The sequence below is a fragment of the Aegilops tauschii genome, chromosome 2, assembly GCF_002575655.3.
Source record: "Aegilops tauschii subsp. strangulata cultivar AL8/78 chromosome 2, Aet v6.0, whole genome shotgun sequence".
Lineage (NCBI taxonomy): Eukaryota > Viridiplantae > Streptophyta > Magnoliopsida > Poales > Poaceae > Aegilops > Aegilops tauschii.
Window position 1 is genome coordinate 520,254,635 of NC_053036.3, and position 12,351 is coordinate 520,266,985.

At 52.4% G+C, this 12,351-nt stretch overlaps 1 protein-coding gene across 1 annotated transcript; it reads left to right on the forward strand.

The window, feature by feature from the left end:
* Window positions 1-6,765: 6,765 nt before the first annotated feature.
* On the forward strand, window positions 6,766-7,558 carry LOC141041188 (uncharacterized). Its single transcript, XM_073507308.1, has 2 exons — window positions 6,766-7,002; window positions 7,118-7,558. The coding sequence occupies exons 1-2, from the start codon at window positions 6,766-6,768 to the stop codon at window positions 7,556-7,558; spliced, it is 678 nt and encodes a 225-aa protein (XP_073363409.1).
* The last annotated feature ends 4,793 nt before the right edge of the window (window positions 7,559-12,351 follow it).

Here is a 12,351-nt window from a genome sequence, read left to right on the forward strand (position 1 = left end):
TACCCCCTCCCTCGAAACAGGAGCCACATTAAGGAGACAAGACGAGGTAAGGCTACGGTGAGAGCCCTCGAGGCGGCACACTGTAGCCACGCTTACCTCGACGAAGCCCTCGTCATCAGAGGCGAGGCTACAGTAAGCGGCCGCCGACAAGACCCTAGCGGTGGGGCCGGCCTGTCGACCAAGAGGCCGGCAGCCGGCGGGACCCACCAGTCGGCGGGCCCCAATAGCCGGTGGAGAAGCCGGCGAGCGTAGACACTGACGGCTGGGTCCAGAGCCCAGCCGGATTACAATTGTACCCCCGGGGGGTAGGCCTATATAAACCCCCCGGAGCACCCATGCAAAGGGTCAGCTTCAAAGCACAGCACACACACACCATAGAGATAGAGATAAGCGAGAGCTAGCCTTGTTCTTCTTCTCCCTTGAACCCAACAGCTCTAGGAGCGATTGTAGCTACTTTACCTGATCTAGTGATCATGCGGAGACCCCGCAGAGCAGGACTAGGGGTGTTATCTCCTCGGAGAGCCCCGAACCTGGGTAAGATCCGCCGGCATGCATGTCTTCGCCTCATCCCGTTTCCAGGCACCGGCGATGTCTTATTGGCACCCACAATGATAAGCCACCCGTTGGCATATGTCGCACCAACCACCCGACATGGATGATAGCCGGCCGCACCGGCTCCAACTCTAGCGCCCGCCTGGCGCCGGACCGAGCCGCAGAAGCCTTCCAGGCCTCGAAGCGGTCGGCCGCTACCTCCAGCCAGTCGGCAGTCTGACTGGGGGTGCGGGGAATCACCTCGCTGGGCCAGAGAGCGGCCAGCACCTGCGCCCCAACACACTGAAGCCGGCGGAGCATGCGGTGAGCCGGCTGGAGGCGGGCTTGAATCGCCAGGAGCTGTTCCTCAAGCGACCGGCGAGCGTTCGGCACGATTTTGGCGCCAGCCTGCCTTTGCGCCTCGCGGTGGGCCTCGACGACCTGGTTGGCGGCAGTAGAGTAGCCAGGGAAGTACTCTGCTCAAGAAAGAAAGAGAAAGAAGAGAAAAATACCAAGTTAGAGAGTGAACCAAACGGCAAGTGGCAAGCAAGGAACGAAGAAGAGGGCGGCCTACCGTCAACCAAGTCTTCGATCTGGCCGTAGCCGTTGATCAACGACTGTCTCGCCTCGGTCCAGCTCGCCGCCTCAGTCTCATATCGGCTTGGAGGGCGGCCTCGCTATCCTGCACCGCCTTCAGGGGCCGCCTTGTGGCTCTCCTCCTGGTCGGCCAGCTTCTTGACCAGGCGGTCACGCTCCTGAGCCCAGGCGTCGAACTCGGCTTCCTTAGCGCGAAGGGCGGCCAGAGTCCCACCTAGCTGCTCCCTCAGTTTGGCATTGGCCGCTGCAGATATGGCAGAGAAGAAAAGAGCAATAAGAAAGAAGTCGTCAAGAAAGATCCGACCCGACTGCTCAGCAGTCGGCCCGAATCTCAGGGACTACACCCAGTGGGTGCGCTGACGCGCCCCCACGTGAGATAAAAGATGAAGCACTTACCCCGGCTCTCAGCTAGATCAGCAGTCTTCTGGGTCAGCTCCCGAGCCTGGGAGTTGAAGGCAGCCGCACGGAGGTTGTGGTAGTCCTGCAAGTCGGACAGAGAAGCGAATGAGAACAAGATAGCAAACAAAGCCTACTAGGAAGTTCCAAGTCGCCTGCTCAACAGCCGACTCGGAACTCGGGGACTACACCCAGTGGGTGCGCTGACACGCCCCCACGGAAGAAACCAAGATCAAGAAGCAAAAAATGGGAAGACTTACCCGAATGGCCGCCCGTGTCGCGAGGAACTCGTCATTATACTGCCTTAGCACCGCGGCCTGGGACTGAAGCCGGTTTCGGACTTCTTGCGCCACCACATTCACCACGGCCGTCCCACCACCCGGCGTCCACCCCGAGCTGGCGCTGGCCGCCTCCACGTCCTGGGCCGACAAGCTGGAGCCCGCGGCCTTCTGCGGGTCCGGAGCCGAGGTTGCCTTCCCCGCGTGCTGGCACGATGGCGACTGGACCACCAGGTCCGTCCTCACGGCCGGCTCGCCTCCAGCCGATTGCGCAGGCGGCGCGTTAGGCCGGCTGCCTTGGGCCGCCCCGGTCGGCGAGGGCGGTGCCGCCTCCCTCTTCTGGACGACGACGTCGTCCTCCCTCTCCAACCCCGGCAGGTCGCCACCGGCTTCCTCCGGCGGGGGCTCCGGGATCTCGGGCGCCACGACACGCAGGAGGGTGACAAGCAAGGCCCCCTCCGCTGTCGCTGCGGCTGCAACCTCCGCCTGGGCCTTGGCCGCCGCGTCGGCACGTGCCTTCGCCGACTCCTCCGCCTCCTCCTGTGCCGCCTTGGCGGCAGCCGCCCTCAGCTCTTCCGCCTCCCGCTCCTCCCGCGCCTCCCGCGCATTTCGCTCCGTCGCCGCTTGAAGCTCGGCGCGGGGGTCCACACGGCGGGTGCTCCCGGATCCTCCCGGCGATCCAACCACGGAGGCGGCAGCAACCCGCTCAAGAGAAAGCGGAGCCCTGATTTTTGAGACAAGACAAGGATTCAGGAATCGACAAGGAAAGAAGAAAGAATATGCAAGAGAGTCTACACTTACGCCGAACCCGTTTGCAGCTGCTTAACCACCTTGCGGAAGCGGGCCGCCTTCACGGCCGCCTCATCCCGTCTGGTCGCCGCCGCCCCGCCCTTGGGCTTCTTCGGCCGACTGCCAAACAAGCCCGACGCGGCCCGGCGCTTCTGCGCGCCACCCCGAGCAGGCGGCGCGGCGGAGGAACCCTCGCCATGGCCGGACGCCGGCTGGCAGCGTGGGACGATTTCCGCCTCGTCGTCATCCGGCTAGTCATCGAAGCTGACTCCAAGCCCGTCGCCTCCTGCGTCGCCGCCTCCCGCCTCGGTGTTGTCGTCCATGGCGGCCGCCCCCAAGTCGGGGTCCTCCAAGTCATGCTCTGCCCGGTCGGGAAGAAATCGGCGATCCGCCGCCGACCCGGCCGCAGGTCGAAGGAGAGGGCTCTGCCAAGACGTGCCAACTGGTCAGAGTCGGCCAAGAAAAACTTGGCGACAAAACTAAGAGAAGAAAGGATAAAGAAAGCATACCGTAGGCGGGGGATGAGCACGGGAGTACGGCTCCTTGCCAAACCGCCACTCTGCGGAGAGCTTGCAGTTCGCAAGATAATTCACCATATGAGCCACCTCGTCGTGAGGCATATCCTTGGTGCACATCCGACTCGGATCGAGTTGGCCGCTCATCTGACAGATCAGATGAGGGCGGCTTTGAAGCGGAAGCACCCGGCGCGCGACGAAGGCGGCCAGCAGGTCGGACCCAGTCAGGCCCTCCGACTGGATCATTACCCGGAGTCGGGCGACGGCCGCGGCTCCAGCCGGCGACAGCGTCACGGCCCGATAGGACCACTTGGGCCGCCTCCCAGCCGGCGGGCCGGCTACGTAAGCCGGCAAGTTGATGTAGTCGCCTTGCGGGCGACGTTCTTCATGTCGAAGTACGACTTCTGCCAGCGCTTCACCGACTGGATCAGCGTGATGACGGGGAAGGGGTTGTCGGCTGCCGGCCTCCGCATCGCGATGAAGGCGCCACTCTGAGCCGGCACGCCCTGCATGCGGGTGTCGAGCTTGGTTTGGAAGAATTCCCCCCAGAGCTCGAGGATGGGGAGAATGCCAAGAAAGCCCTTGCACAGGGTGACGAAGGCGGACAGCAGCACCACCGTGTTTGGAGTGAGGTGGTGCGGCTGGAGCTGATAAAACTCGAGGAAGGAACGGAAGAAGGCGCTCGCGGGCAGACCGAGGCCGCGTAGAAAGTGCGAGCGAAAGATTACCCGCTCGCCTTCCTCCGGCGCCGGCGTGATCTCCTTCTCCGGCGCGAGACGGACCCGCACCTGGTCCTTGCCGGGCAACCGCCGCGTCTTGCGGAGGAAGTCGATGTGGTCCATATGGACGTTGGAGCCGTCCCAGTCCCCGCCGTACTGCATGAGGGCGAGAAGCTGGCGAGAAAGGGTGCGGCGGCGGAGAAAGCACGGCCTCGCGGCGGCAAAGCTACGGGGTGGTGCGAATGTTGGCGGGACGGCGCGGCGGCGAGACGCTGCTGCGATGGAAAGGAGGAGGAAGAAGATGGCGGAGAGAGGAGGAGCGTGCGAGCGTCTGCCGCTTCCCATCCTCCCCCTACTTATAGCCTCGTGCGGCGAAGCCGAGGAGGCGAGGCGTGGGGGTGAACGTGGGATTAACTGCGCCCACTCCCCCACGTCCCATGATTATTGCGCCCTAACGGCGTGCAAAAACCGCCGCCGGAAGGCGTGCGGCCAGCTTTGGGCCACAGAGAATCCGCGCCTGGGCCTAGGCGTAGGAGTGGTGGGCCCCCGGCCTGCGGCGACGTCCTGTCGCGCGCGTGGGTTGGCAGGCTTTTTTCAGCCGGAGGATGCCACGTGGTTCGCGGGCGGCGAGCGGCCGGCCCGCAGCCCGACGCGCTCACCAACTGACTCCCGCCTTCAGACTTTAGAAATTTCGCCAAGACGGCGCGCCCAACCGAAGCCGGCTCCCAGCTGCTGGCTCGTCAAGATAAGAAGCTGACCGAGCTTCTCGACCTCCTCTCAGCCTCGAAGCCCAACCAGCTTCGGGGACTACTGTGGAGTAAATGGCCACGGGTAGCCTAACCGACTCCCCCTGGCTCTTCGAAAAATTATCAGGCCAATCGAGCCTTCAAGCATCCAGAGCATGGGGCCGCCTTCCTCCGGCCGGCTATCTCCAGGGCCGACTACCAGAAGGCGACCCGGCCTCAAAAACCTTCCCGAAGAAAGCTACGAGATGGCCGACTCCAGGAAGCCGGCCCCAAGAGGACCGACTCCCAGAAGCCGGCCATGAAGAGAGCCGACCCCCAGAAGCCGGCCAAGACTGCACCCACCAAGACTGCATCCACATAACGGTGATAAGACGGGGCGTGGCCGCAGTACAGCCCACTACCCCCGAAACCCGGAACAAGCATGACCACAGGGCGCCGTACGGGTCAGCCATCCCCCGTCCGGCGCGGCACTGTAGCAATGTTGACCTCGACGTCACCCATGACAGGCGCCAGTACGGCCCACGGGCGGCGGGCCCCTTTAGCCAGAGAGACGCTCGAAGGCGGCCAGGCCTCCCCTAGTCGGCCTGGGGCGTAGCCGGCTCCCAATAGCCAGCTACCTCCCTTCCTCAAAACATGTGCATCATTAAGGAGACAAGACGAGGTGAGGCTACAGTGAGAGCCCGCAAGGCGGCGGCACTGTAGCCACGCTTACCTCGACAAAGCCCTCGTCATCAGGGACGAGGCAACAGTAACCAGCCGCCAACAAGGCCCCCAAGCGGTGGGGCCGGCCTGTCGGCCAAGAGGCCGGCAGCCGGCGGGACCCACCAATCGACGGGCCCCAATGGCCGGCAGAGAAGCCGACGAGCGCAGACACTGACGGCTAGGACCCGTGCCCAGCCGGATTACCATTGTACCCCTGGGGGGTAGGCCTATATAAACCCCCCGGGACACCCATGCAAAGGGTTGATCTCATAGAGTTTCACACACCACATAGAGAGAAAAGGAGAGCTAGCCTTGCCCTTCTTCTTCACCTAGCCAAACAGCTCAAGGAGCACTTGTAGCTACTTGTATTGATCTAGTGATCATGCGGAGACCCCGTAGAGCAGGACTAGGGGTGTTATCTCCACGGAGAGCCCCGAACCTGGGTAGGATTCGCCGGCGTGCATGTCTTCGCCTTATCCCGTTTCCAGGCACCGACAATGTCTTACTGGCTCCCACAATGATAAGCCACCCGTTGGCATATGTCGCACCTACCACCCGACACGAATCATATGAACGTGATGAAAACTAGCTTGACGATAATTCCCATGTGTCCTCGGGAGCGCTTTTCTCTATACAAGAGTTTGTCCAGGCTTGTCCTTTGCTACAAAAAGGGTTGGGCCACCTTGCTGCACTTTATTTACTTTTGTTACTTGTTGCTCGTTACAAATTATCCTATCACAAAACTATCTGTTACCTACTATTTCAGTGCTTGTAGAGAATACCTTGCTGAAAACCGCTTATCATTTCCTTCCGCTCCTCGTTGGGTTCGACACTCTTACTTATCGAAAGGACTACGATAGATCCCCTATACTTGTGGGTCATCAAGGACCAGGTAACACATGTCCATTTGATTGTTCATATGGGCATCTTGTGTTCCTTCTTTGACGATAAATTAAATATTTGCATATTCATCTTATTAATGTGTGTTGTGTGTTACACAGCTATGCAAGGGATAGGCAGCATATGAGAGATAATTTGTTGCTTCCGGAAGTCGACGCTGAGCTAGCGGCTATGACTCCTGAACCTGCAAATGATGCTACTTTCATTAGAAGTGTCCAACAAACAAATGTGTGGTCCAATTTTAGGCAGCAATTTGCGGATGAGATGTATGCTGAGTACCTTGTGGCGCATGGAGAACTAGAGATCGAGTAGATAAGTACCGGTGGAGTAGATAGCTAGCTGATGGTGCCTTTTTTGCGCTAGCTTGGTGATGGTGCCCTTTTTGTGTGGTAGCATGCTGGCTGTGATGGTGCCTTGTGTGTTATGGGTTGTACATGCTTCATCTTTTGTTCGTACTAATATATATGTTTACCTTACTCGTGCTTGCTCTTTTGTTCTTACTTTTATGCACATTCATTTATTATACTTGTAGAAGCATGGCCGAAACAAAAGGAAAAAAGTAGAGTTTACCTTACATGCATGGACTCATGAGATGGACACGGCATTGTTGGCCGTCCTTGTTGAGCATCACAACAATGGTGACCGTGCTCAAAATGGTTGGAAGCCACATGTGTATAATGCTTGCATTAAGCATGTCAAGGATACATGTGATGTTGACATTACGAAGGAAAACATAACAGGAAGAATCAAAACATTTGACAAGCAGTATGAGATCATTACCAAGATGCTTGCACAGAGTGGCTTTGGATGGGGTTGGGTAAAGAACATGGTATCAGTTGATAGTGAAGAAGTGTGGTCTCGATATGTGGAGCTACTTAAAACCAAATTTATCTTGTGGTTATTTTTGCAACTTTAATATCATCTCATTTGTGTGTTTTGTGTAGGCTAACAAGGAAGCACGTGCCTATAGGAACAAGGTAGTGCACAATTGGGAGTCTATCAATATCATATATTCAAAAGATCATGCGACCGGTGCAGGTGCTAGGACAGGAGCTAAATGTGTTCAAGAACCACAAGACACACCTGTTGTTGAAGAAGCTCCTGAGGTGCCTCAGAAGAGGCAACGCACTGGGGATTCTATCTTGTGCATGATGGGAAAGATGAAGATGTCTTTTGATGATGCTTTGAAGACAACCGAGCCACTTCCTATGCGTAAGGTGACTCCTCCAACAGAAATCCTTGCTGCACTAAAGAAGGTACCAGATTTGGAAGATAGTGATATGTTGAGAGCTTATGGAAAATTGATTGTCAATGAGCGTTTGTTTGAAGCACTCATGGCGCTACCCGAGGAGTTAAGGAAGCCATGGCTCTTGACCTTCGATTAATTGTTACTATCCTGTTTAGTTGATGTATGGACTCTTGTTTGTGAACTATCCACTTGTGCTATGTGTAAGAGACATAAAACTATCTACTTGTGCTATGTGTAAGAGACATAAACTACCAAAATTATTATCCATGTTGTTTTCTTGGTACTTTAAAACTATTTTCTGGCATCCTTCCTTTTTCCATATTTATTTCTACTTGTGTTATTGTTTTGACCTTATTCAGAACATTTTAATGTTATTATGTGTGTAAAATAATATATATATATATATATATATTCAAATATACACATAATACTTTTTTTCATACATGTACAGAAGTTTCTATTGTCCAAACTCAAAAAACATCCAATTCCATGGTTTGTACATCCAAACAGCAATTGGAATTGAGTGCTACCCTCTAATTCCAACAATAAATTCCATGCACATCCAAACAATAGAATTCAAATTGGAGCCCATTTCCTTTCCATCTTAGATTTGGAATTTCCAGTCCAATTCAATTCCAAGCAATTTTTCCTACATCCAAACACAACGTAAGGGATATTAAGGCCTCCTTTTAATAGAGTACAGGACCAAAGCATTAACACATAGTGAATGCATGAACTCCTCAAACGACGGTCATCACCGGGAGTGGTCCCGATTATTGTCACTTCGGGGTTGCCGGATCATAACACATAGTAGGTGACTATAGGCTTGCAAGATAGGATCAAGAACTCACATATATTCATGAAAACATAATAGGTTCGGATCTGAAATCATGGCACTCGGGCCCTAGTGACAAGCATTAAGCATAGCAAAGTCATAGCAACATCAATCTCAGAACATAGTGGATACTAGGGATCAAACCCTAACAAAACTAACTCGATTACATGATAAATCTCATCCAACCCATCACCGTCCAGCAAGCCTACGATGGAATTACTCACGCACGGCGGTGAGCATCATGAAATTGGTGATGGAGGATGGTTGATGATGACGATGGCGACGGATTCCCCTCTCCGGAGCCCCGAACAAACTCCAGATCAGCCCTCCTGAGAAAGATTAGGGCTTGGCGGCGGCTCCGTATCGTAAAACGCGATGAATCTTTCTCTCTGATTTGTTTCTCCCCGAACACGAATATATAGAGTTGGAGTTGAGGTCGGTGGAGCTCCAGGGGGCCCACGAGGCAGAGGGCGCGCCCAGGGGGGTAGGCGCGCCCCCACCCTTGTGGACAGGGCGTGGGCCCCCTGGCCTTGATTCTTTCGCCGGTATTTTTTATTAATTCCAAAATAATTCTCCGTTGATTTTCAGGTCATTCCGAGAACTTTTGTTTCTGCACAAAAATAACACCATGGCAATTCTGCTGAAAACAGCATCAGTCCGGGTTAGTTCCATTCAAATCATGCAAGTTAGAGTCCAAAACAAGGGCAAAAGTGTTTGGAAAAGTAGATACGACGGAGACGTATCAGAGCACTACAACATTTCTGATAAGTATATGTGAATGACATATTGTTGATCAGAAATAATATAGAATTTTCTGGAAAGCATAAAGGAGTATTTGAAAGGAGTTTTTTCAAATAAAGACCTCGGTGAAGCTTCTTACATATTGAGCATCAAGATCTATAGAGATAGATCAAGACGCTTGATAAGTTTTTTCAATGAGTATATACCTTGACAAGATTTTGAAGTAGTTCAAAATGGAACAGTCAAAGAAAGAGTTCTTGCCTGTGTTACAAGGTGTGAAATTGAGTAAGACTCAAAGCCCGACCACGGCAGAAGATAGAAAGAGAATGAAAGTCATTCCCTATGCCTCAGCCATAGGTTCTATAAAGTATGCCATGCTGTGTACCAGATCTATTGTATACCCTACACTGAGTTTAGCAAGGGAGTACAATAGTGATCTAGGAGTAGATCACTGAACAGCGGTCAAAAATTATCCTTAGTGGAATAAGGATATGTTTCTCGATTATGGAGGTGACAAAAGGTTCGTCGTAAAGGGTTATGTCAATGCAAGTTTTGACACTGATCCGGATGACTCTAAATCTCAATCTGGATACATATTGAAAGTGGAAATTAGCTAGAGTAGCTCCGTGCAGAGCATTGTTGACATAGAAATTTGCAAAATACATACGGATCTGAATGTGGCAGACCCGTTGACTAAACTTCTCTCACAAGCAAAACATGATCACACCTTAGTACTCTTTGGGTGTTAATCACATAGCAATGTGAACTAGATTATTGACTCTAGTAAACCCTTTGGGTGTTGGTCACATGACGATGTGAACTATGGGTGTTAATCACATAGTGATGTGAACTATTGGTATTAAATCACATGGCGATGTGAGCTAGATTATTGACTCTAGTGCAAGTGGGAGACTGAAGGAAATATGCCCTAGAGGCAATAATAAAGTTGTTATTTATATTTCCTTATATCAAATGTTTATTATTCATGCTAGAATTGCATTAAACCGGAAACTTAGTACATGTGTGAATATATAGACAAACTAAGTGTCACTAGTATGCCTCTACTTGACTAGCTCGTTGAATCAAAGATGGTTAAGTTTCCTAGCCATAGACATGAGTTGTCATTTGATTAACGGGATCACATCATTAGACAATGATGTGATTGACTTGACCCATTCCGTTAGCTTAGCACTTGATCGTTTAGTATGTTGCTATTGCTTTCTTCATGACTTATACATGTTCCCATGACTATGAGATTATGCAACTCCCGAATACCGGGGGAACACTTTGTGTGCTACCAAACGTCACAACGTAACTGGGTGATTACAAAGGTGCTCTACAGGTGTCTCCGATGGTACTTGTCGAGTTGGCATAGATCAAGATTAGGATTTGTCACTCCAATTGTCGGAGAGGTATCTCTGGGCCCTCTCGGTAATGCACATCACTATAAGCCTTGCCAGCAATGTGACTAATGAGTTAGTTGCGGGATGATGCATTACGGAACGAGTAAAGAGACTTGCCGGTAACAAGATTGAGCTAGGTATTGAGATACCGACGATCGAATCTCGGGCAAGTAACATACCGATGACAAAGGGAACAACGTATGTTGTTATGCGGTTTGACCGATAAAGATCTTCATAGAATATGTGGGAGCCAATGTGAGCATCCAGGTTCCGCTATTGGTTATTGACCGGAGACGAGTCTCGGTCATGTCTACATAGTTCTCGAACCCGTAGGGTCCGCACGCTTAACGTTCGGTGACGATCGGTATTATGAGTTTATGTGTTTTGAAATGTAGTTAGGAGCCCCGGATGAGATCGGTGACATGACGAGGAGTCTCGAAATGGTTGAGACGTAAAGATCGATATATTGGACGACTATATTCGGACATCGGAAAGGTTTCGAGTGATTCGGGTATTTATCAGAGTACCAGAGAGTTACGGGAATTCGCCGGGGAGTATATGGGCCTTATTGGGCTTTAGGGGAAAGAGAGAGGGGAGGCTACGCGCCCCCCAAGGCCTAGTCCGAATTGGACTAGGGGAGGGGCGGCGCCCCCTCCTTCCTTCTCTTCTCTTTTCCCTTTCCTTCTCTCCTACTCCTACTACATGGAAGGGGAGGAATCCTACTCCCGGTGGGAGTAGGACTCCCCAGGGCGCGCCATAGTTGAGGGCCGGCCCTCCCCCTCCTCCACTCCTTTTTATACGGTGGAGGGGGCACCCCATGGACACACAAGTTGATCACTGATCTCTTAGCCGTGTGCGGTGCCCCCCTCCACCATAATCCACCTCGGTCATATCGTTGCAGTGCTTAGGCGAAGCCCTGCGCCGGTAGCTTCATCATCACCGTCATCATGCCGTCGTGCTGACGAAGCTCTCCCTCGACACTCTGCTGGATCGTGAGTTCATGGGACGTCACCGAGCCGAACGTGTGCAGATCGCGGAGGTGCCGTACTTTCGGTACTAGGATCGGTCGATCGTGAAGACGTACGACTACATCAACCGCGTTGTCATAACGCTTCCGCTTACGGTCTACGAGGATACGTGGACAACACTCTCCCCTCTTGTTGCTATGCATCACCATGATGTTGTGTGTGCGTAGGAAATTTTTGAAATTACTACATTCCCCAACATCTATCATAGTCCTTTCGATAAGTAAGAGTGTCGAACCCAACGAGGAGCAGAAGGAAATGACAAGCGATTACAACAAGGTATTCTCTGCAAGCGCTGAAATTATCGGTAACAGATAGTTGTGTGATAAGATAATTCGTAACGAGTAACAAGTAACAAAAGTAACTAAGGTGCAGCAAGGTGGCCCAATCCTTTTTGTAGCAAAGGACAAGTCTGGACGAACTCTTATATAAAGCAAAGCGCTTCCGAGGACACGTGGGAATTACTGTCAAGCTAGTTTTCATCATGCTCATATGATTCGCGTTCGTTACTTTGATAATTTGATATGTGGGTGGACCGGTGCTTGGGTGCTGTCCTTACTTGGACAAGCCTCCCACTTATGATTAACCCTTCTCGCAAGCATCCGCAACGACGAAAGAAGAATTAAGATAAATCTAACCATAGCATTAAACATATGGATCCAAATCAACACCTTATGAAGCAGCGCATAAACTAGGGTTTAAACTTCTGTCACTCTAGCAACCCATCATCTACTTATTATTTCCCAATGCCTTCCCCTAGGCCCAAACAATGGTGAAGTGTCATGTAGTCGACACTCACATAACACCACTGAGAGACAACATACATCTCATCAAAATATCGAACGAATACCAAATTCACATAATTACTTATAACAAGACTTCTCCCATGTCCTCAGGAATAAACCTAACTACTTATAAAGCATAT

Excerpts from the sequence above, each read along its gene's own strand:
- LOC141041188 (XM_073507308.1), top strand. The coding sequence starts at position 6,766 with ATGGACACGGCATTGTTGGCCGTCCTTGTTGAGCATCACAACAATGGT. Across the intron at positions 7,003-7,117 it reads GGGGTTGGGTAAAGAACATG|GCTAACAAGGAAGCACGTGC; the intron begins GTATCAGTTGAT and ends TGTTTTGTGTAG.